At 37.4% G+C, this 25,086-nt stretch overlaps 1 protein-coding gene across 2 annotated transcripts in view; it reads left to right on the forward strand.

Moving 5' to 3' along the window:
- The window catches only part of LOC142083631 (oxysterol-binding protein-related protein 6), an 81,466-nt gene that overhangs the window by 25,104 nt on the left and 31,276 nt on the right, over positions 1-25,086 (forward strand). The window contains exons 10-23 of one of the 2 annotated variants that reach the window (XM_075153343.1): positions 3,834-3,908; positions 8,341-8,506; positions 9,477-9,607; positions 11,667-11,774; positions 14,124-14,261; positions 15,648-15,735; positions 15,936-16,189; positions 18,430-18,567; positions 18,933-18,996; positions 19,623-19,701; positions 20,983-21,127; positions 22,244-22,388; positions 23,444-23,570; positions 24,152-24,274. In XM_075153343.1, coding sequence (XP_075009444.1) covers positions 3,834-3,908; positions 8,341-8,506; positions 9,477-9,607; positions 11,667-11,774; positions 14,124-14,261; positions 15,648-15,735; positions 15,936-16,189; positions 18,430-18,567; positions 18,933-18,996; positions 19,623-19,701; positions 20,983-21,127; positions 22,244-22,388; positions 23,444-23,570; positions 24,152-24,274 — 1,781 coding nt within the window. The remainder of the gene's footprint in view (positions 1-3,833; positions 3,909-8,340; positions 8,507-9,476; positions 9,608-11,666; positions 11,775-14,123; positions 14,262-15,647; positions 15,736-15,935; positions 16,190-18,429; positions 18,568-18,932; positions 18,997-19,622; positions 19,702-20,982; positions 21,128-22,243; positions 22,389-23,443; positions 23,571-24,151; positions 24,275-25,086) is intronic. The other variant, XM_075153341.1, reaches the window with a different exon arrangement.

The following is a 25,086-nucleotide window of genomic DNA, read 5'->3' on the forward strand; positions in this document are numbered from 1 at the left end:
CCTGTTGCACTAGATAAATCACAATAGGTTGAACAATGAAGCATCTTTTAGGATTAAAAAGGTTTGTTAACAAAGGAATTTTGGTGATTGATGTCATGTCCTATTACCTGCATGTAAAGGATCACTGTGCTTCCCTGCTGCTGAATAACATAGGCAAATAAAAATATCAGGAAAATGGATGCAAGTACTTGGTGCCTATAAAGAGACAGTGTCGACACTGCATGTTCTTCTTTCATGCCACAGTGGTCTCAGAGAAATTCCTCTCCACAAAAATGATGAAAAAAAAGATGAAAGCAGTCAATGTAAGATGATCTGGGGTGGGTGATAAGGAATTACGAGCTGTTCCTGTGTTGCCTGCACTTTGCCGAAGTGACACTGATCTGGGCTTCCATCATTTTGGCACCTGACTCTCAAACTGCTGTTTGTGGCTTGGCAGGAGTTGTGCCTCAGCTCCTGAAATTCTCAAATACGGTCAAAGTTTGCAGGTTCCCCTGAGAGAGTTTTTGTGCATAGCACTGCTCTACATGGATCTGTCACTTCTGGGTCGATAATGAACTCTACCTAACCTGGGTCAGCATTAAGTCCTGGTAAGCTTAATGCTGGAAATGTAAAGCTTATTTTGTTAGAGCAAAGCATTAAGTTATTGATTTATGAATTAATTTGCAGTGAAACAGAAACAATAAAATTATTCTAAATTATGTGGAATATGAAGATTCCTTTTTGGCTGTTTCATTATCTTGCCTAGTTTGATGGGCTCAACACATTGTTTATTCTTCCAAGGGCTGTCCTGTCCCATGAATGGTCTAAAGCTGTGATCTGTGGAAGATCTCTGACTCATTCTGTTATTCCTATTCGCTCATGTTGCCATTCCACTAAAATGTGGCTTTCCTCCCATGCTTAGGTGCTTTTTAAGCTTATAGTCCCATTTTGTTCTTCTCTTAGCCATTCCTTCTAGCTTCATCGGCCTTTCTTATAGGTCATTTTTTCAAGACTACTCCAACTCTTTATAAACTGTTTATCAGGGCATCCACTACTGAGGATCACTTTGTCTAAGTTGTGATCATTTCTTCATGGTGCCTACATATGATTTGCTATTAAATGATTGACATTTGGTACTAAGAAAACTTCTGTTGTCCTTTTCCTTTCCCTTTCCCCATGCCTCCATATATCTGGTTAGTTTTAGGGGATAATGCTAATACTAACACACTAACTTTAAGCTAGTTGCGCTATTAATTCCATTTGAAGTACTTGCACCTATTTATTTTAGAATGAGCAGTCGTTAACTACCATCAAAAGACCCTCTGATAGTATGATGTTGAGAGCCATCCTTCTGGGGAACACAAACATTAGGGAGCTCTATATATACGTGTCTTGTTCATGAGTAATGGGGAACGAGGGTGTAATTTTTGCTAGCTCAGCATCCACTGCATAAGATGCAAGGAGAGAATTCTCCCATTCAGATTTTGTATTGTACTTGTTACCAGTTTTTGTTAATAAGATAGCTTTTGTTGTATTCCTGCTAACACATTCTGCAATATGAATGCTAGGTGTATAATGCGTTTAAAACATATTTTTTCTTGTAAGAAAAGGTGCTTGCTTTTTTTTTTAGAAATATGTGTTTACCAATTAGGTATACCAGTTCTATATGCAGCTAACTTTGCTCACACAGCTAATCCCAGTGAATAGAGTGGGGTTACTCCCCGAAGTAAAATTGAGTGTAGCATGTGTGTATAATTTTGCAGGTTTGGGGGTTTAGTATTGCTAAATTGTTCAGAATTAACAGCTTAATTTAGAGGCCTTTACTCAAGAGTAATACACGGACTGTGTCTCTGAAGAAAGATTGCTTTTATGAAGGAGGTTTATTTTGTTTTTAAAAAGCCTATTTAAAGTCTTATGAAAATGGCCTGCAACAACAGGTTCATTCATTCATTCATTTTACAAATGATGCCTTTGTACAAAAACTGAGTTTTGGGTTTGGGTTCCCCCCCCCCCGGGTGGAAGACCAATTTGTCATTCTCATGACAATCTAAAGATCTTCTTTTTCAAGACTGATTTTTTTTTTCTTTTTTTTTTTTTTTGGGGGGGGGAGGGGGAGAGAGTAGTTTAATAGAGAACTATACAGCATGGAGCAACCTGAAAAGTCGTCTTGCTCTACTGAGGCTTTCAGCTCAGAAATGAAACCAAACCCAAAGACTGGCTTATTACCTTTTCCTTTGAATAAGTATTTCTTTATATTGTAATTTAGGTTATGACCTCACTTTCTATTGTCTTGAGGGGAGTGTATGGTTCTGCAGAGCTCATTGTTCCCATTTTAATAATGTATACCTGCATAATCTTGCAGATACATATGTATTTGTGCATGTCTCTCTCTCTGTACTTCCATACTTTTAGATATATCCCTATTAGTTAAACAAGAATATTTTTCCAAACTCTTATTCACAGGATAGACATACTTCTGAAGAGCACAAAGAGCTTTACATTATGCATATGATGTGTTCTCTGCTTTAACAAAGTTTGTACTCTATATTTTAGAGCTTATGTACGTGTTTTTAAATGTGAGAATTTTATAAAATATTATAAAGCAAGGCTTCTCTTACTGTGATCATTAGACAACCCTTCCATTGTCAGCACTGCCACTAGCATCAGCCAGAGGGTGAAGGGTATGGCCATTCTCAGATGCAGCAACCCTATGCAGCAGGAATGTTACAGGAGCAAGACACTTCAGCTAATAATTGGATTACAATATCCTGTTCTTCAGCATGGTGCCTATATATAGAATCTATACCATTATTATTTATATGGTGCCCAGGCTGCTTTCAGAAAAAGTAAAAATGTATATAGATTTAAAAATACTGAAGTGGCTATAGGTGAAGCTACAGGGGAAGAAAAATGTAAAGGGATTGAAAATTGTTTTCTAAAAGCAGAAAGGTGGCTTTTCTAGTCTTCTAGAATCTTAAAATAGCTTCAAAATAATGACATTTTGATTAGACATTAAATAGAAGGTCTTTATGATAGGTGTGGAGCTCCTCTGCATTAGACAATTACTTGCTTGACTTTAATGTACCATGATGAATTTTCTTGAAAATAAAATAAAAAAAATTGAGCAGGATGAGGCCACAAGTTAGGCATGCGGAAAAGGAAGTAGTTGTTGGAATACTTAGGTTTCATTTGTGCTGCTTTGTCCGAGTTTTTGCATTGCTTTGGAAGCAAAGCCTTCAGTAATGTACGGGAGAAGTAGTCGGAACTCAAAAATGAAGAAAATGGAGAAAATGAACAAATAGGCTCAAGGATGGACACAGAAATGCTAGAGCTGTGCACATAAGCAAGCTTACTATAACACACACACTGAAAAGTTTTACCATTGAGATGCATGCATCTTCAATGACCACAGTTCATGCATTTCCACTAATGCAAAGTGATCTCTTTCAGAATTCATCGTCTAGATGGTCAAGTGACCCCCACAAGGAGTTTGGTTTTTGTGTTTTCTGCCATGCCATAGCACCCTTTTTGTTTTCTTATTCCATAATTGCCTTATGACTCTGAATGGCAATGCTAATAGAATTTTTTTTTTTTTGTAGTCTTAGTGAGTGCACTGCAGTCCAACTCATCTGGACGTAATTTTAGTGAAGTATCTAGCTTTTTTATGTCTCTGGCATACACAACTGAAAACATGTAATGTGTCCTCAGCATGTGTAGGCCATGAGAGTTAACAAGATTGAAATCCACTTAAAGACTCTCCCTCTCCCTTTTCTGATCACCTTTCATCTTCCTGTGTCCCATCACCCCTTCCCTTCTCTTTCTCTACTTCCTTCTCTTCTTGCATTCACTGTCAGGAAGGGCCGGCACCGAAGGGCCAGTTCAGCACAACACGACGCCGGCAGAGACTAGCAGCTGCAGTGGCTACAACAGTGAGTGGATTTAAAAATCAAGGGATAGCTCTAAAGATGGGAAGCTGTGTAACTTGAATGTGTAATAAGCTTATGAAAATGTTTCTTGCACTTTTTGGAGGTATCCATGCTACCCACTTTCAGCTGAGTTTCTTAGAAATGGTCAGGCCTGACAGAAATGAATTCTATAAATGTGAGTCTGAGCTTGTTTACATGGTACATGTCCCTCCTCCTTCATGCAAGTGCAAGTGACGGCTAGACTCAGGCCCTGCACTATTTGAACATGTCTGACATACTCTGCTATATACTATACAAAAGGGAAAGAAATGATCAAATTCAAATCAAAAGATTCTCATGATAGTCTATAGCAAGACACAGAATCAAGGAGATTTGTTACAAACAACCATGGAATTATAAAATTTCCTGATCTTTTTTTCTTTCTTTTTTTTTTTTTTAAAGTAGTATAAGGTTAGCCTTTTCATTTGAAACACTTTCTGTTTACATTCCATAATCCCAAAAAGTCATATTACTACCTCTAGTGTCTGTGTTTAGTTTTGCAAATTCTCTAAGTCTTTGATGCAAAATCTGGAGCTATGGAATCAACACGGGGCTGGGAATTGGGAGGGGGAAGTGGTGTTTGTGAAGTCAAATTAGCATCAAAAGCATATCTTCAGCTGCTGCTTTATCAGGAAAGCACTTATTAGGAATGCACAATATAGTCATTAGTACTAATCCATCAACTGATTAGTACAACAGCTAGATAGGGAAGACTCTGTGCAGCCAAAGATTGAAGTGAGCTTTAAATGCATACCCCTTACCTAACCCAAGCAGTGAATGTCTTCACCAGGCTAAAGTATTCCAGGGTCTGCTGCTCCAGCCCATAGCTAAAATCCCCTAGATCAGACCTAGCTTCTGCTTAAGCCTGAATACCTTGAGCTCCTGCTACCTGGACCACAAAACTCAGTAACTAAAAAGCATGAGAGAAATCAGTGTTTCTCCAGTTCCCAAATTAACTCATCTAAATTTAATCCCCTGTAATCAGTTGATGCTGAGTGCTGTGCTCAATAATTGATTGATATTCCAACCTCATCGGTCTGCCTGCCTAGCAGAGAAATCAACCTGCTTCTTGGTGTTTGTGGCTGAGCAGCGTCAGTGGGAGGCTCTAACCAGTAGGTTCAGCAGTAGTTAAACAGCGTTGGCAAAATGTGTACCAAGGAGTGCTGAAGTGGAGCAAACACAGCTGGACTTAGATTGCAAGGCAGTAGGAGTCCAGGGAATCGCTGAGTTACCTGCAGCTGAAGTGAGGACCTGTTGAGGGAGGTCTTGGAGGAGCTAGAAAAAGCGCAGAAGGAAAACTAGAGGCACCAAAATGACTCTGCAGCTGTTGCAGTGGTCGTGGCAATGGCCCGTTCTTCCTGGCTGATGTAGCAAAGTGCTTGTCTCTCCCAGGCAGTGAAGCTGTGTGTATAGACGGAGGAATACAGCGTTACATCAGTTAGGTGCATGGCAGAAAGAGGAGGTTTTCCTTACAACCCACTCTACCAGGAACAGTCTGTTCCTACATGGACATGTAATTCTGAAGAAGGTGATGGATGAGTGGGTATTACACCCCTGGCATAAAGCAGAAAGTCAGGTCAAGGTACATCTGAAGTCAAGTCTAGAAGAGTGTGTGTATGGAGGAAACCAGAGTGATGCATCGAGAAGCTAAATATTTTTTAAAAATCCTCCAAAACAACAACAACAACAAAACAAACCAAAAAAAGAATGGGCAATAAAGTCAGAATCAAGTCACTACAGATATAGAGAGAAAGCACAGCAGTGAAAGGAAAAAAGGGGAAGAGAATATATTGGCAGTGTTTCTTTGACTGTTGCCTATTCAAGAGAATGAAAGAGTTTGTTCAATGTGGACTTTTCCATCTGTTGTGGGAAATAGCTTGGAAACTTGTCTACAAGATGCATATGAGGAGAGTTCATGTTGGTCAACAGTTCAGTATTTTTGGTTCTTGTATTTAAAGCAGTCGGCAAAGCAGCTATTTGTCTCTGTCATGGGAATGTATATTTCCTGCAAGCAGTGTGACAGTATTTGTAGAACATGTAAATACTGTTTCTAGGACATACTTTAAAATGTTATTTTTCCAATAAACCTCACTGCAGAAACATTGCTTTTCAGCCTGGCCAGCTGAGGTATGAGGCAGATTTCTGATGGATCTGAAGCAGGTCTCTTCAGCTAGGTTCATCACAAAGGGACTAAAGGCCCTCCCATGTGTGGGCAGCCTGCCTGCAGCTCTGCCAGTCTATGTGGGGCTGGGGCAACAGGCGTGTGGGGCTGCAGGGACTCTCCTTCAAGCTCCTGCATTATAGCTGGGATCAGCTTTCTTCCCTGTCTTCTGGATGGGTTTTCTTCCCTGCACACACAGCTATCATGTAGTCACCTACTCTGCCCTCCTGGAGCAATTGAACCTTTGCGGTGCTCCCAGTCAGAAAGTTTTGGGAACATGCTCTCTGATTTAAGAAGTGAAAAGGTTTTGTAAAGGAAACTTGAAATTAACCTACATTTAGTCACATTAGTCAATTAACCTAGTTTTGTTGGGCTGTTGAGAGAGGCAGTCTGGTACTCGCGAAGGAGATAATGGGGTAAATATACAGTACAAATGGAAGGAATTTATTCTACATCTCCTGTAAATGAAGTCTTCTTGATATGAGGCTAAAATGAGGTCCAATAAAAAATACCTACTTTGTTGATATAGCTGGAAATCAAAATACATGAGAGAAGAGAATAAAGTTCATACTGGATAGGTGCCATAGAGCTATTATTTTACGTGCTATATGGGTGAACAGGAAGAAAATGGTCGAAGAACAGGAGGAAGAATAGGATGGAAAACAGTATTTTGCAGAATATGCTCATGAGTGGAACGCGATGTAATGAATAGATCCAACAGGATTTTGAGGGTTTCACTGGGGAATCAGAAACCTAAAACATATATTGATGACAACTTTTACAGGAAGGGATTGATAAAACCATTCCCTGATCTAATCAAATAACAAGGTACCAATTTCAAATACTGACGGTAGTATAGAACTTAGCTGTGGATAAAAATTCTTAGTAATATGACTTTTTATGTTATCTGCTGCTTTTTATCATGCCGCAGAAGACACATTTTATATTTTGGCCCCATTTTTCATATTTGAATAATTACATTGGGCTGCAGTGTGGAAATTCTTGATTTATACATTGGATCAATATAATGAAATAAATTAGATTTAATGTGTTCAATGTGTTTAACAGTGCTTAATATTTAAGTAACAAAATGTAGTTCTGCATGCCTTTCCTTTGCATTTAAATTTGAAAATTGGGTTCTTGGCCTGATTTTTATACAAATGTGTGTAAATGGTAAAATTAAAATGCGACATACGCTCACACACACACATCACACGCATAACAGTGGTAGCCATACACTGCATATGTAGCATATAGGTAACTGTTCAGTACCCGATACATGTGTCTATAACTTATAAAGATTTGCATATATATTTTTATTACTGTACCTGAAAAGTATAGAAGGAGAAGGAGAAGTGGAAATGATAATAAACTAAATTCTTTGCTCCATCTTACTAAGCTGTATCTCTCTGCATTTATTTATGGTTCATGTACTTTAAATGAAAATTAGGTGGAGTTTTGATTTTTTATTTTGGTGGTTGGTTGGTTGTTTAGTTAGAAAGAATATAGAAAGACTATATGATTTTTCCCTCTTCATAGTTGCCAGTACAGTTGCCAGTACAATTAATTCATATAGTTACAATCATTAAATCATTAAGATGTTAAGATAGTTCTTACTTGACTAGCAAAGATATGTACAATATCCACTGAGGTAAATAATGTCCGATTGAATAATTGACGAGCAACCTTTTCCTGTCGGGAACTGGAGAGTCCTAATTCTGCTAATAATTCAGAATTGCCTTGATACCAGTTTCAACTCAAGATTTACCAGTAGGTTTGGAAAGCTTCAGTGATATATTTGATAATATTATATCCTAGTTCTAGATCTGTGGAGAAACTTGCATACTTCAAATGTTGGTATTGTAACAACAGTCATACTACATGTACTCTCAAATGTCCAAGTATAAAGTAGCATGTGTCATGGTTCAATTTTCTAGCCATCTTTTAAGCATTAGGAAATGGTCCATTTTTGTAAACGTTAGAATTGAAATGCTCCATCGTTAACTGTTAACTATGTATTTAGGCCTTTTTCTGTTTCAGTGAAAAATTTCAAGAGAATTCTGCAGCAGCTGTGCTGAGATTTAGGAGAGTAAAAAGTTACATGTTCACTCTTATCATGTTCTTCACATTGTGAACGAAGTCTTTTGTTTTCAGAAGAAATTTGTATTTTGCTTCAGCAGTATCAAAAGGTTGGTTGCACCTTATACAATATTTCTTCACTGTTTCTCACTGTAGGTCCCTTTCAGTGCTACTATGTCACCCGTTCGACTGCATTCATCGAATCCCAACCTTTGTGCAGACATTGAGTTTCAGACTCCCCCAAGCCATGTAATGGACCCTCTGGAGTGCTCTACTGAGTACATGAAGCTTCAAGAAGAATTCTGCCTGATGGCGCAAAAAGGTAACTGGAAATGTCAAGCCTTTCCTTTATTGTGCTTCTCTGTTGAGTTTCTTTATTGCCTTCCCTTAGTTATGGTCAGGGCATTCATCTGCATTAGATGATATTGTATAAGAGTTTTTAGCTGGTCAGGTGGCTTACATAAAGACAACATGTATTACCCTTCTTACATTTTCCATGGATGTCATGAATATAGAAGTAGATAAACTCTGTCTGATAAGAGATTTTTTTAGAAGTCTTCTGAAGTACTTTCTGCATCTTGTAGATATGTGACTGAATCTGCAAACATTTTGTTTCTCAATAAAACGTTTTATTTTTCCCCAAAGATGAATCAGAATGTCGCTGCAACATATAATGTTTTGCAATTCATTTTTGTGCAATGTTTTCTACATTAGTGGAAACAACAGAAGAGCTTATTACTAGAATGTACTTTAGAAATGCCATTTAATTGCCAATAAATGAATGGTCCTACAGACTGAAAAATACTATTTTTAAAAGGGTTTGTTATCAGTTTGCTGTTATATAACAAACATAGGAAAAACGCAAGACTGGTATCTTAAAAAGCATCAAAAACCTGTTTAAAGACCAAGTAATCCTCTTTATTAGTGCAATATTAACTCTTAGCAGAAATAATTTTTTTGTTACTCTGAAAAGAAAAATAAAAAACCAGAAAGAAAAGAATACACATTGGACACAGGTTTTCCAAATATGCACCTTTCTATACGTTCAGCACCAAGAATATGCTCAGATGACATATGTGTGAACATACAGTATGCACATTACAACCTCAAGCTGCAAGTGTTTTTACTTAATTTGGCATGAATTACTTGAAGTTCAGATCCTTGTTTCAAATTTCCATAATTGTGGGATGAAAATCTCACTCTTTGTCTTTATTGCTGAAATATTGTAATAACTGTCAATGTGCAGTTCTGTAGCTGAGAAAACACTTGTTTCCTTTTTTCTTTTTGTTTAGTGCATTCTCTTTTGAAGTCTGCCTTTAACAGCATAGCTATAGAGAAGGAGAAGCTTAAGCAGATTGTTTCAGAGCAGGATCTTACAGGCCACAATGCTCAAATAGCACACCTCAGACAGTCCCTCTCTCAGGTATGTTCTTGATTTGATTTCAAACACGTCTAGCTTGCCAGATGCACTATTTCTTTTGTATTTGGGCCATTTCCTGAGGTGGAAGGAGCCAAGAAAAAGCCTAGTTCATGACCAGAACTATGACATATGTTGTGTTATAACATATATCTAACCTCTGTTTGTGTAAGCATGTATCTATTATGGTTTTCCGAAGTAAAGAAAAAGGACTGGATATCTTTTCTGGAGCTGTTTCCAGCACAGCCAAGGAGATATTCTTGTTTTCTTAATTCAGTTTTAAATTTTGACTGTATATTTTCAGATTTGTTTTATATGTCCATGTCTCTAACTGCAAAACGAATCATGGCTTACAAGATAATCATGGGTAAATTGGATTTTCAGATACACACCTGTTACTGTCCAGCGTCTCTCCCACTTAAGCCAAAGGAAAAATTGTCATTGGCTTTAGTGAGGAAGAAGAGGTAAAGCAATAGTAAGTCCTCAGGTTGCAAAATAACTCAAAATTTTTAGTTCATTGTCAAGGAAACAGTCTTTACTCTGAAGAAAGGGTTGGTGTGGAGTACTGCATCTGCAAGAAATATGAGCAGAGGTTTAAAGGCAAACAGAACTTCACCCAAATGTGTATATAATTTCATACACTGTTATTGTTATTGGGTTGGAGGTTTTTGCTATGAGATTAAAATTGATGCACAATGTTTTTATAGATACAGATGCATATCATGTTACACAGATTGATTACTGTGTGTTGTAATAAAGAAAGGTTAAGGATGAGAGATAAGGATAACCATTTCTGGTTATTGATACAAATTTAACTTATTAGCAACTTGTATGAAATAGGTGATCATGTTTTCTTCTTATTCCTGACCTCCAGTGTCAGTCTAAAGGTCACTGTCACACATTAGTTCATAGTCTCAATGGGGAATAAGTGGAAATTTGACCTTAGTCAGACGGCTGGGTTAGTCCAGTCTTATGACCAGATTTGAGCAGTTTAAGAAGCTACTGCCAGGCTGCTGTTAGTCATCACCTTCCCTTCCTGGTAGATGGGACCTGTGAACATGCCCAGACTGTTTCAGAAGAAAACAAAATGGGGTAATTTAAACTGTTTAGTGACAGTTTAAGCTAACCTATTTTACTTTGGTCCCACTTTGTTTCAGTACATTCATGCAATATATTCCTGAGTCTGCACTAGGGGGAGGCAGAAGAAGATTCTTACTCCATTATAACATTTTCCACTAAAACAGTATGTCTGTCTGTTGTTCTTTTTTTTATAGTCCTCAGTGCTGGGGATATATTAGGGTTAAGTCAGTTCATGTTCTAGATATGTAACATACTATACTTTTTCTGAATTTCAGAATCTTGCACATGAGTCTGTCTAGATAACAGACAATATGTCTATATGCACCCGAATTTATAATCTAGGGTGGGCTTTAAAAAAGGAGAAAAATCAGCAATTGAATTCTATTTGTGAATTCTATTGGTATTTGTGACACTCTAATGGATCAGTAGTTTGAAATGAGTACACACATGCAAATACATCAAATTGATCTGGATGGGCAAACACCCAATGATACTAGCAATTATGTTGTTTTTGCTGGAAAGGAAGCAATTTCCTTTTGCAGGCTCTAAGTGCTGATAACCTTGGTTCAGAAAGGGCTGTATAGTTGTGAACCAAGAATTGCCTCTTTGGGCATTTTGCGGGTAGTTCCCGTTTGTTGTTCTGCAGTTTCATTCTTTCTTGCTACATTCACTTCCCATTTCCATAATGTACATAACCCACCAGAATACCTGCTAAAGAGCCATCTGAAGTATTAAGGTAGAACGCCACTGTTACGTTGTGGGAGAATATCTGTCCCCCTTGCCTCCTGAAAATCACCAAAGCAACCAAAAGATTAAATCATGTTAGAGAGGATCTCAAAATAGGTATCTCTCTAAAAATGGAAGAAAGGAGGTTCTGTGATTTCTTAGGAAATTGCTGGGAAGAAGCTACTTTTTTTTTTTTTTCTTTCTTCTGTTTCACGCTTACTTTTTAATTTTAAATGAATTGTGCAATTTTTATTTTAAGGCTCTCAACCAGAATGCTGAACTAAGGAGTCGCTTGAACAGAATACATTCAGAATCTGTTATTTGTGATCAGGTTGTCAGTGTAAATATTATCCCTAGTCCTGATGAGGTAAGACTTTGGCCTTTAATGGATTTAGAGTACAATCAAACCTTGCTAATTCTCACTAATAGCTGAAACACACCTGGTAAATTATAGAATTTTTCAGATTGGCAAGTGTTCATTTATAGAAAAAGTCAGATTATATTTTCCCAGAAGTTATAAAACTTCTGTCTTTTATTTTGCATATGTCAGATCTCATGAAAGAACTCAGTTTGGTTTCTGCAGAGAAACAGGGAAGGACTCCAGTTTTGGAATATTAATTGTTGGCTTTGGGAATTAGTGAGGTTTTACTGTATTTGAATGTAACACACACTAGCTAACCAATTCTATATCTTAGTTTCTTGCCAAATCAACAAAACAGTTTAATATCTAATGGCCTGATCCTGCAAGTGCTTAAAGGGCCTGATGTTTAATATCTTGAGTGGCACTGCTGAAATCAGAAGGTTCAGTCTATGAACCAAGCACTATACTAATATCATGTTTGCAAATTTTGTCTTTCTTGTTTTGCTTTCCTCATTCAACGTTTCTATTAATAACAAGTCAGCTTCCCTCATGAGAAGGACAAATCTGAATTTGCGAGCTGTAGGATGTTACAGTTAATGTGGTCACTTTGACAACCATTCTGTTTGCATTTTACCAAAATATTTTTCATTTGTCATTTCCACTAATTTCTTTCTATGCATATGCCATTTCAATTAACATACTCTTGTCTCCTAATTATTTCTACCAATAAGAAAGGAAGGTGAAAATATGTTTCCAATTACTTTTGTTTATTTGCTTTTTGAAAATGTGCAAACAATTTTTCCAAGAGTCCAACACGTTGGAGACTAGCAACAGAAGATAGAGGTGAAGCGGTGCCACAGCACAGCAATCTGCAGTGAAGTTCTGAGCAACGACCATCTCTTCTATTTTGTATTTTTTGTTGGTTAGCTGTTTCTTTTTCATATGTACATTGTTATCTTGGTACAAGTGTGTCTGACTGAAGGAGTTTTTCAAAGAGGTTCCCAGATCTCTCGTTCACTTCTTCTCATGATTGCTTTATATATATAATCTTGCAGTGTGTAGATAATGCCTGTGTGAGCATCTTTTTCAGGTAGTTGCATGTGTATTTTTCCAAGTCCCTCTAGTTTATACAAAAACTTAAAATTTTAATCATTTCCTGTAAAGATAACAGTGAAATGAGCTTCTGTTTCCATTATAATTCATCAAACATCATAAACCATCTACAAGCTTATAAGCCCCAGTGAAAAAGGAATGATTTTTGACCTCTTGGCTTGTATATGATTTTTTTTTTGTTAGTGCATTTTGAGGCAACTATATAGAATAATTCTACAGGATTAAGATGTCAACAAAACCATTTGCAGGACTTTTGTAGTAAGATTAATGGGGATGGAATTGCAATCTGAAGAGTTAACTGTGTTTAGAAAGGCTTCAGTGGTTTCATTTGTATTATGTCCCAGAAGCAACATGCTGTATAAATTAAGGGATTAAGTCAGAAGCCTGTTTCCCTCCATGGCAGCAGCTCCTTTGGTGGAATGGTACAGGGAAAGAATCTTAATTTCGCCCCCTTCTTAAAACGGTAGCCTGTAGGGTAACAGGTTGAAACCTGCTGTTCCTCCCATCAATAGCAGGAAGAGGAAGATATGTCCTACTATTTAAATTAGCTTGCCCCCTACTGATACACACATAACACAGTTTTGAACCCTTGCCTTTGCTGTTAAATTCTCTTTATAATAAACCATAGAGAGTTCATTCCCTTTAGTAGTATTGAGTCAGTGTTAATGGCATAATTCAAATGAGATTTGGAGTGCAAACATGGAATAAAAGCACATAAATATATATTATAGCCATCCTCCTGAATATTCAAACATTTGTTACTAAACTGCTTCACAAATGCATTTATTTTGAAAGTAACTTATAACTCCGTGACCTTATAAAGCTTTATATTTGGGTTTTGGTTGTATCAAAGCTAGCTCCTAGTGATGTAATTTGTTATGACCAGGTGTCTTTTAATCTGAATTTCATGGTTGAACTTGTCTGACACAATCCAGTTGTTGTCCACAAAATCATTCCTCTGGATGCAGAACTAGATCCGTGATTATTTGGGCTGCTAAAACTTAGCAGTTGATGCTGAGCAGGCCTCAAATGAAGACGTGTATCTCACTGCTCAAAATGCCCTTTATTTTGTAATTGTCAAAGTATCAGCTGTTAGGTACACACAAAGCCCTATTGAAGTGCTGTCTTTACTATCTGTGCTTATATTTGGCATAGAAAAATTATTTGGGTGATTTACCCCTTCTATGCATATTTCTTTTATATTAGAAATAATACTTTTATTTTTCTGTGCTTTATTTACAGACGGGTGAACAAATTCATGTCAGTTTGCCACTATCTCAGCAAGTTTCTAATGAGAGCAGGCTGTCTATGTCTGAATCTGTTTCAGAGTTCTTTGATGCACAGGAAGTGCTTTTATCTGCCAGCTCGTCAGAAAACGAGGTAGGCTATGATGGCATGCTGCAGCTTTGCTGTTGGACAGATTTAGGTATTACTACCACTAGTGAATGATTTTTTTTTTTTTATAATGCTACTCAGAATGAAAAGGTATCGGAATGTGTAAGGTGTAGATAAATGAACCTGAGACTCCCTTGTGATGGGGTGCAGAAGTTTCCTGAAGTGTAAAACTGAGTTGAAAGTTGTTTGTATCAGCAGCTTACGTTCAGTACATGTCCTTGCTAGACTATGGCAGTTTCAGATAAGGATGACATAGCCAGGAGCAATTATGTCTGACTACGCAGTCAACTAATGTAGATCTTAAGTTATTCTTTTAAAAAAAAGTCTTCTAGTATACATATAAAGTTGTTCTCTGTAATCAGAGAAGTGGACAAAAGCATGAAAAATTGGCTCACTCCAGCTCAAAGGTGAAGCAGTCAGATACAGTTCAGGCTCCTGAATCACGTTGCTGTCCACAGCTTTCCTGTGATATCCTGAATAAATTCTTCAATTTTAAAAATGTATTTTTTTTTTAAATACATTTTTTTAAAGCCACAGTAGTGCTGTGGTCTACCATAACTCTTCTGCAAGAGCAAATAAGAGTGTGCCACCACATTTTCTCTTTGGCAAGGATTGCTTGTGTGCCACGAGTTGGCACAACCACGGCTAGAGTTATTCATCTAAAGAATGGAATGATTCCTTATTTTACTGCTTCTGGCAGGTGTAAAGTACATGTTATTTCAATAGTCTGGGTTGTCTATATCAGCATGGAAAATTGGTGTGTCTGTATGGTATAAACAAAATGGAAACTTTACAAAATCAGCCCCAAATGGTATAGGCCTTATAATAAATACTTTGTCATCAGTAAATACTGTAAAATATTTTGAAAGTAACATTTCTGAAAAAAAAAATTCTTGTTAAAAAAAAAAACTTAAAAATAGTTTTAACACTGATATAGTTCTTGTTTTGCAAAATGATAGGTCAATGTTTATATAATTTTTTGCGGAAACACAAGCTGCATTTTATTGTTTGGTTCTTTATAAAGAGCACAAGTCTGACTATTTCTTCTCACCTCCCATCCCCAGCGCATTAGGTTGTCGATTTTTTGTTCATCTCTGATCTCATTTGAAGTTACGTTTTTGCAAATTTAATGTCTGTATTTGGCTTCGTAATAAGGAATTCAGAAATATAAGAGGAGCATAGCATTTGTTTTGACACTTTTAGTGCATTGGCAGTATGGGCTGATTGAAACATCCAGTCGATTTAGTTAAAAGGTCTAATTGGGTAGAGATGCTGTCTTTGAATATTTGTGTTTCAATTAATTATTTTTGTCTAATTTGTCAGTATATTTTATATGTATTTGACTTAATTGATATTTTATTTATGTTTTAGGCTTCTGATGATGAATCTTATATCAGTGATGTGAGTGATAATATATCTGAGGACAACACCAGTGTTGCAGACAACATTTCTCGGCAAAGTATACTGCTATGTTTTAAACTTTGGGAAATTACGTTGGTTATGTTCATGTACCAGATTTACTGCATGGCTGTACAAGACCAGCTCAGCTGAAATCAGTGAAGTTGGGCTTGCTTGTTCTGCCGGTGATTTGGTTCAATGGATAAGTCTGGTTTTCTTAATCTGGTGCTTTCTTATGATAATAGTTTTTTCCCTTCCCAGTTCTTAATGGTGAGCTAACAGGAGGTGCATTCAGGAATGGACGGAGAACTTGTCTCCCAGCTCCCAGCCCTGACACCAGTAACATCAATCTGTGGAATATTTTGAGAAATAACATTGGCAAAGATCTCTCCAAAGTATCCATGCCAGTTGAGCTAAATGAACCTCTGAATACCTTGCAACACCTTTGTGAAGAGCTGGAATACAGTGAACTCTTGGACAAGGCTGCTGAAACAGATGATCCTTATGAACGCATGGTAATAAATGTTGTGTAGCGCTTCTTACGTCTGTATTAAAAAGGGAGCTGTTGAGTGGAGGTCTGTGCAGGGTCCTCTCTTGCTCTTCTTGTTCACCGACAACAGACCTCCCTGCTGGAGGTCACAGATGAATGCTGTGAACAATTACAGGTGGTAGGTGTGATCTGAACAAGGCTGAGGGACTTTTCTTGACTTCAAACCAAGTCCTGCAATTGTGACTCACTGATGTAAAGACTGATCTCTAGGACTGTATATGTAGGCATTGGCAGTTTCTAACCCTTCAGCATCCTTTCCTGGCTTTCAGTGGTCAAGTCCAGCAGCCTCCAAGAGCTAATCAAGTCTGGGGCTGGGTTATGATCAATGTAGGTGTCAATAAGATGTCATCCTAGGCAATTTCTAATAGAGAAGTTCCAAAACCAAAACAAAGTTTGCCTGGGCAGCCTGACTTCAGCTCCCCTGTGAGTATGTCTTGATTTTTTAACGGACAGCCAACAGCCTATGTTCAGCTCTCAGGGTGTTTTGACCTGTCATGTCTCCTTTTCCTCAGAAGAAACAGGGAAAGGCTGTTAGGGGAAAGTTGGCAGTGTTGTTGCTGAACATACCTACTGTTCCCTGGTATGGGTTGGCAGCACTGTGGATAACTGGGAGAAGAGAGGTTTCTTGTGGCTGTCATATAGCCACACCCTCAGGTCCATGAACTGCCATGTTCACGTGGCCTGCAGGAGAGCGAGGGGTCCTAAACACTGGTATTTTTTCCTTGCCACTGAAGAAGTTGGACCTGTCTTATGATAGGGGGTTGAATGAATTACCATCACATGCTGTTTTCCTACAAGACTCCTTATGTCCCTCACAAAAGGGAGATCCTGTAAGGACTGGACAGGGTTATACTGAGTAAAGCAGGCTGTTTGCCTGTACGACTCTGCCTCCTTTTTTGAAAAGCTCGGAAGGTGAGTATTGAAGAAGTCAGGGGAGTTCAGGAAGGAAAAGCCACGGTGCAACCAAAAGCTTCCTTGGAAATGTGGATTCAATCCCCTTCTCTGCTACAGATATCTAGTGCAATACTGGGGATACAAGCCAAACTTTTAACAAGCACCTTAAAAATGCAAATTGCACACCCAAGCTGAGGCGCGTGGGATTACTTGGCAGAAGTGCTGAATACCCAACACATCAGTGGTAGCAGTGCTGTGAATGCTACCTGCTTCTTCACCATTCTCTGAAAAATCAGGACTTTGCTATCTTAAATAAGTATCCAAAAGTAGTGGAAACTTTTCTTCTCATTGCTCTATATATCATAAGGATAGTAAAACGCTGCATTTCTCTGTAGTGTCTTCTAGTTAAATTAATGAAAAAGGTTTTGGAAGAGTGAAGGTTTCTACTGTTAAAGAAAAGCCTGTGAAAAGAGCGTTAATTGTGTTGATGCTGCATTTATGAATAATATGAAATGAATAGAGAATGGAGTACCCATTACACAGTGGGAAGAAAACAAAGCATGTAAAAGCTCATACGAGTGTTACATCCTCACTAGCACAAGGAGAGGGGGACCTGGTTAACGTTGGCCCCACTCTCAGCAGATTATCCTTAGCTGAGTGATTTTTATCCCAGTATTGCTTTTTTGAAGTTTTCTTTGGACTTCGAGTGCCTGTTGTGATTTTTTTTAACTCTGCTGAAGGGAGATGTAATGTAAATCACCATGGCGTGTCACTTAGCTTATTACTCCCAGCTAGGCCTGGTTTAGAGATTACTAAATTTTGGTTGTACTTGTAGACAAGGAGGCTGATAAGGCCGCACGTGCATGGAAGATCCTGAGATAACTCTGCATTAAGGACATCCTAAGTGAGAGCCGTGTATTAAATAAAATAGTTCCCATAGGAAAATGGTATGTGAGCTTGTCATTAGAAGTTACTATTATTCACAGGGAGTATAAACTAGAGCTGGGTCTGTGTTTTAGATCATCAGTGATAAGCCTGGTCAAAGGTAGAAAAACAGTATCTTGTGCAGATTGTTATTTTAGAGGACTGTTGAAAGAGGCTGACTGAGGCCATGAAGAAAACCAAATTATATCAACAAAAGAATTATAGTTTATGCTGGTTCTGGCTGGGATGTATGGCTTCACTCTCAGGCATGCTTCATGAATCCAGATTTCATTCTGAGTGGAGTGAGTTGTGGACACCACATAGTGATGGCATATACACAAGAATCTCTGCCTATTCTCACTTATGTTCTCTGTTGTATTTTCACAGGTTCTCATAGCCGCTTTTGCAGCATCAGGCTATGCCTCTACATACTTTAGAGCAGGAAGCAAGCCATTTAACCCAGTGCTCGGTGAAACTTATGAATGTATTAGAGAAGACAAAGGATTTCGATTTTTCTCAGAGCAGGTAAAGCTTATTTCTAGATAGACACTCCTGTTTAGATTTAGATTTTGGTTTCTTTGTTTTATAGAGTAATCTTGTTTTTTCTTTCTATTTAGAATGATCTGCTTTCTTTAATAGTAAAGAAAGGTTGTTAGTATGAGTGAACTTTGTTAAATACTAGAAGGTATATATTTTAAAGGTTTTAGTAATCACAAGGAAGTGTTTTAAGTACATAGCATTTTAAATACAAACTTAACTTGCATCTGTTTTCATAGCATCATAGGCTAATAAATAGTGTGGGCTATTTAGTATTTTCATATTGCAGTAACAATTGTGTTGTCTTAGAGATGAAAATGAATTATTTTTAACTCAGCCAAACTGTTTTCCAGGTTAGCCACCATCCTCCCATTTCGGCCTGTCACTGTGAATCGAAGAACTTTGTGTTTTGGCAAGGTATACTTTTTTAATTCAAAAGCATAAACTCCTTTTTTATTAGCAAGTAAAAACTTTGTCTGTACAAGCTGAACTTTGCATTTGGAATTTACTCAAAATTTCTATACTTATTATTTTTGTAGTAACATATTACAAACTGATGCTCTGAATTATTTCACTCCAAATTCTCATTCTTAAGAGTGAGCAGATGTATTACAACTTCCCTTGTCACTTGCACTCTGTTTATACTTTTCTGCTTAAAAGCTTTTTACCGAGAAAATTATTATTTCTTACAAACACAAGCAGTTCTTTTTACACAGTTGAACAAGCAGCTCTTTCTTTCCTTGTATCTACTGGCATATGCATTTAATTTGTATTGAATGTTTTCATGAGAGATTTGACAATAACGTAGCACAGGCATGACTCCTAGAAGAAAATCAAACTTACCTTTAGTTTTTCTGACCTAATGTCATTTTCTGGTTTTTTTTTTTTTTTTTTTTTCTTCTTTTGTCTTTCCATGACAACCTCATACTGTCCTGTTTTAAACTGGATGGTCTAGCATAGATTATCTCATGTGCGGCACAGATCACTGCAAGGGGGAGGGTTTGGTCTTTTCAGTTTTGTAAATCTTTCACTATTATATTCAGATATCAGGTGGAAAAACAAATTCTGGGGGAAATCAATGGAAATTCTGCCAGTTGGAACCTTGAATGTGACTCTTCCAAAGTAAGCTACTGTCCTATTTCCTTTTGTTTTCAGTCTTTGCTGCAATCTAATCTGTGCTGCCTTGTGAATGGATTGGGGGAAGTGTATGCAGACATCACAGGAATTGTACTGGTGAGAGTTAGTGCCTAGCTCAAATCTCTCCTTAGTGTACAGGTGGGGATACTGAAGCATTTTTGAGCCTGAAGATCCACTTGGATTTTTTGGAGGAAAAATACACAAACTCTCTAGAAAGTTATAGACAGAGGGGGATAGAAATGTTTTAGGAGAGAGAACCCAAGTTTTACATGTACAATAGTGATCATCTGTTCAGAACAAGGCTGCAATATAGGACTGTCAGCAGCTAGCGCTGTCCTTACTAAGGCTCTCAATACTGCTAAGTGTTCCCTCAGAACAACCACTAGTAACAATGTAAGGTCATTTTTCAAAATGTAGATAAGCTGAAACATGTTCTTCAGATGTTGACAGAGTAGTGAGAAGAAGTTGTTTCACCACAGGTAAGACTAGTTGCAAGTTGTAAATCTGAGAGTGTGCAAGGAGAGGATACTTTAAACGTGTCTGCTGGTTTTGCAGTACTATTCCTGCTCCTGTACATTGCAGCCAGCCTTTCTTTCTGCCTGTAACAGTATGGCATCACTCCACCATTTTATCCATCTCATGAAATTGAAGTAAGTGCACTTAGGAGCATCTTTGTCTTCTGTCTTCATGCTTGCCCCTCAGCTCTGAAGGAGAATGTGCTTTGCACAATATAATTCCCTCATTTTATTCCCTTGTTTGACAATAGAGATGCTCTGACTCTGAGTAGTTATTACAGAGGGAGAGGGATGATGTGCCAGTGAGCTCCTGCTTCCTACTTCTTTCTGTTATCTCCTTTCCATATTTATTTTCTTCTATTTGTAATTTAATTACATTGTCTGCTTATAGCCTCAATTCAACCTTATGTTGATCTTTGGGTCACTGTCCTGCCCCTAAAGGAATTGTGGCCAAAGCACTTAATGCTCTGAGGACAGTGAATATGCCGTGCAGGGCTTCGGTGGTTCATAATATCTTGATTTGTGGTTCATAGCACCATTCTCCAGTTTTCTGCACTAGAGCCTCGGTGAGCTCCTCTGTGGAGGATTAGTAATGTACCCAGAACCAGTGCTTTATTAAAGTAAGCTATTGTTTCAAAAGTTTTTGAGGAATATGGTCTTGTATTTATGATAATGGAGCTATGTTTTACTTTTTTGTCCATAATGTTCATGATTAATATATGTTACCAACTACTTGTTAATCTGTTCTTAGGTATGGAGACTACTATGTCTGGAACAAAGTCACTACTTGCATACATAATATTCTTAGTGGAAGGAGGTGGATAGAACACTATGGAGAGATAACTATCAGGAACACAAAAAGCAATGTTTGTATTTGTAAACTCACATTTGTCAAGGTAACATATGTATTCTAATACCTATCATATATTCATAAAACTGCATAGTTTAAGCATACATCAAGCTGTTTCTTCAATATTCCTGAAATCCACATTCCACATTTTGTCTTATCAACATTTCTAAATATGTAAATTGTCAAATGAGAGTGCTATGTCAAGTAGTATGACTCTATTCCATTGCACATTTGATATCAGTGTATTGCATTGCTGTATAGCTGTGTGCTATACTGTTGTTGGTTTTAGGTTAAAAATGAAGTGTCAGAATTTCTTTTCTATTGCTACAATGAAAACGCAAAGTCACTGTAGACTTTTGTGCCATTTTACTTCTGCCTTTACTAGAATTTGGCTGTCAATATTTTATCTCTTTAGATTAAATAATGCTGCTTTGGTTCATAGTATTTTAATATCCAGGCAAGGACCATATATAAAAACAGGTCACTGTATAGCTATGTTACTATCAATTATTTTCCCTAAAAATAAGCTTGACTTCATATTGCAACAAAATACATCAGTACCATTGCAGTGTTAGCAATGGTGTGTTACTGTAAATCTGAAATTTTGATGGATGTTCTGAGAATGGGCAACTGGCTCAGTAGGTGAAGGTGTAAGAAATAAACATGTCTAAGAAAAGCAAAACAGAGAAGAGAAACAGAAACAAATAACAAGTAATACTGGCTGAACATCTTCCCTGCTGCAAACAGTAGTGTGCAGCACCCATCAAAGGATTCCTTTACGTGTTTTACAGGTATAATCAGTATTTCTCCATATAGAAAGAAGAGAGCTGGCTCTGATCTTGCAACTTTCAAAGTGTCATTTTTGCTGAATTGTGTGGGATTTGCGTTAATGAACAACAATATAGTTCCCAGATGTGCAGATAATTTAAATACTTTATACCAAAACCACATATTAAATTATTCAGGGTTTCTCAGATACTAAATCAATTAATATTCAGATAATCTGAATTTCGAATTCTGATATTCTTCGTTTCAGATGAGCTGTTCCGATACAAAATTTGGACAATTGGTGCCACATATTAAGATTCATGCAGTATCTCTATTGGTACAATGGGTAATGTGAAAAACAGTGTGAACTAGTAATTCTTTGTTAAACTTGCAGGTGAACTACTGGAATTCAAATGTAAATGAGGTCCAGGGTGTTGTGATAGATCAAGAAGGGAAGGTGGTTCATCGCCTTTTTGGAAAGTGGCACGAAGGCCTTTATTGTGGGGTTGCACCTTCAGCCAAATGCATATGGAGGCCAGGTAAGAAGCTTGTAGTAAATGCCGGCAGGCACCGTAGCGTAACCCTAAACTATATAAAGCTGTTTTAGCCATCATTTTCAATATGCAAAATACTCCTGGAGAAATTAAATTTCTGTCTAGACAAATAAACAAGAATTTACACGAGTTTATAATATTGGTAAATGGAAATGTTCTTACAGGGTGTAGTCTTCTACATCTCAGTCTGACTCCTGGTCAAATATTCTGGGGTCTTGGGGTCAACATAAGAATAAAATTAAGAGAAAAATTTGATGTCTGGGCCTGCCTGCCTGCCTTCTCACAGAGAGCAGGGTAGCTTATTTGGATACAACAAATAGGAGGTGACAGTTTATTGAGGTTGTTGTCTTAATGCTTTATTAGCCTAAAGGATTGGACTTCAGAGATGGCGAGCTCCTGTGATTTCAGGAGCTGATTTCAACTTCCTTACGCTTGCTTAGAGGCACGGAGGCTGAATTAGTCATCCTTTGCACCTATAGTATCTTTCATACATGCAGAGTGATTACCCAGGAATTTTCATAATTTTTAGTATTTTGAACCCTACTCTGTATTGATAGTCTTTTGAACCCTACTTTGCACCCTACTCTCTGCCATGTCTACTCTGACTGCTGTTAGTACTGAAGATGTTGGACAGTGCAGAATCAGTCTGTGAGCGAGCGTTATGTTCCAAAATTAACTCTGAAGATCAGTTAAGGTTAGTTGTTATACAGACATTTGATAAGCCCACTTTCCAGGGAACAGGAAACTATGTTTAACTTGAAAACCTTGAAAACAGTAATTTTTATTTAAAAATTAAGGAAGATCATAAAAGTTTTGAATCTATTAGCATGTAATTACAACCTCTGCAGGATAAGCAGTTGAAATTAATATTTAGTGAACGTTGTTCCACCTAGAGAATAGCTTTTGATGCTTTTTAATTGTATGTAAGAGTAAAATATATTAATATTTTTGCTTTTATAATTTAATAAATAAATTAATCTCTTGCATATTTAGCGTAATAGTTTAAAAAGCTTTTTTCTTCCTCATACATATTCATACAGGCTCCATGCCCACTAATTATGAACGTTATTATGGCTTCACAAGGTTTGCTATTGAGCTCAATGAATTAGATCCTTTACTGAAAGATCTTCTTCCTACAACAGATGCGCGATTCAGGCCAGATCAAAGGCAAGAATGCTTATTTATACACTTAATATTTGGTGGTTTTAAGGCTGGGTTTGGCTGAGTATTGAATTTTGTCTATGTCTTCACTACAGTCTGAACTAAACTTTGGAGGATTCTGCTAGCAGAGAAGGTATTCAGTACTGCAATCAAATTTCTGCTTTACCCAGTTGGGGGAAAGTAGAAAGCATCTTGCTGGTATAGTAGAGCTATAGTGCAATCTTTGGGCAGAGATAGGATTCCTCATAACAAACTGGAACGACAGGCTCTGAAATGTCATGCCCTCCTGCTATGAATGGAAGCAACATTAATTCCCTCCAAATTCTCAGTTCATAGTACGTCGATGTTCGTGATATGCTGAAGTTACTAAAGAAAGTGTATGCCTTAGGCTATAGGTCAGGTACATGTAACTGGGGGGAGTCACATCTCGGTTATTCTTATTTTATGAGATTATGACTAGATCTGAAAGTGGGTACAACACAGAAAACAGGCTTGGCTTCTGCTTGTCTTTTGTGATGATTGGTGCTAGAAAATCCCTTGTTCTAGACACTGTATGATTGCTAGAGGACCTGCTGTTATTCATACAGGCTTCTGGAGGAAGGAAATGTAGAAGCAGCAGCATCTGAGAAACAAAGAATAGAGGAACTCCAGAGAGGTCGGAGACGGTACATGGAAGAAAACAGCATTGAATATGTACCCAAATTTTTTAAGTGAGTCTATTCATTTCAGTAGTAAGTCTCCGTTTCCTATAGTGTGACTCGACAAAGTACTACAAGAATTACTACCAACATAGTCTGTTAATCGTGAAAGCCTGGAAAATGGCAATTTTAAGAAAAATAATCAGATACCTGTTCTCTGCCTGAAGCAATTTTTACATAGTTTAAAGCTTCATAATTGAAAGATCATTTCTCACAATGGGCAACAGCTATACAAGCCTGCTGCACCTCCTGGCCAATGTTTTTTTAACTTTGAAGTGGAATAGAGGTGTAATATTACGATCTAAGATTTAACTATGTTATTGTTTTAAGTCATTGCATAAACAAAGTAGTAAATAGTGACCTGAACAACATCATCATACATCTATCTATCTATCTATAAAATGTATATATAAAAATATATATATATATACGTACTTAAATTACAATTTATTTATTTTTGAGTGGAGGGGTGTTTTTTTGTTTGTTTTCGCTTTTAATTAAGCATTCTTCTGAAACAAGGGATAGTCATACCAAATAGCCTGATGTTTAGCATGGGGATTGAAAGTGAAAAGATTGAACGTGCTTGATGCAGTTTTGTAGTGGAAGATGAGCAAAATACAGAGGAGACAAACAATATAAATCGTAAAAGGCTTGCATTCTGCAAGCTAGACCTCTTGGTTGATCAGAATGCACATAATCGAATCTGTAATGGCTAAAGAGGCTTTATGTGGCTCTAAGACCTGCTCACACAGATCAGATAACAGATTTGCGATCTTGGCTGTTTTCTAAACCTTCCACTTTTGACATAGGTAGAGGTTGATTTT

The sequence above is a fragment of the Calonectris borealis genome, chromosome 6 (genome assembly GCF_964195595.1).
Source record: "Calonectris borealis chromosome 6, bCalBor7.hap1.2, whole genome shotgun sequence".
NCBI lineage: Eukaryota > Metazoa > Chordata > Aves > Procellariiformes > Procellariidae > Calonectris > Calonectris borealis.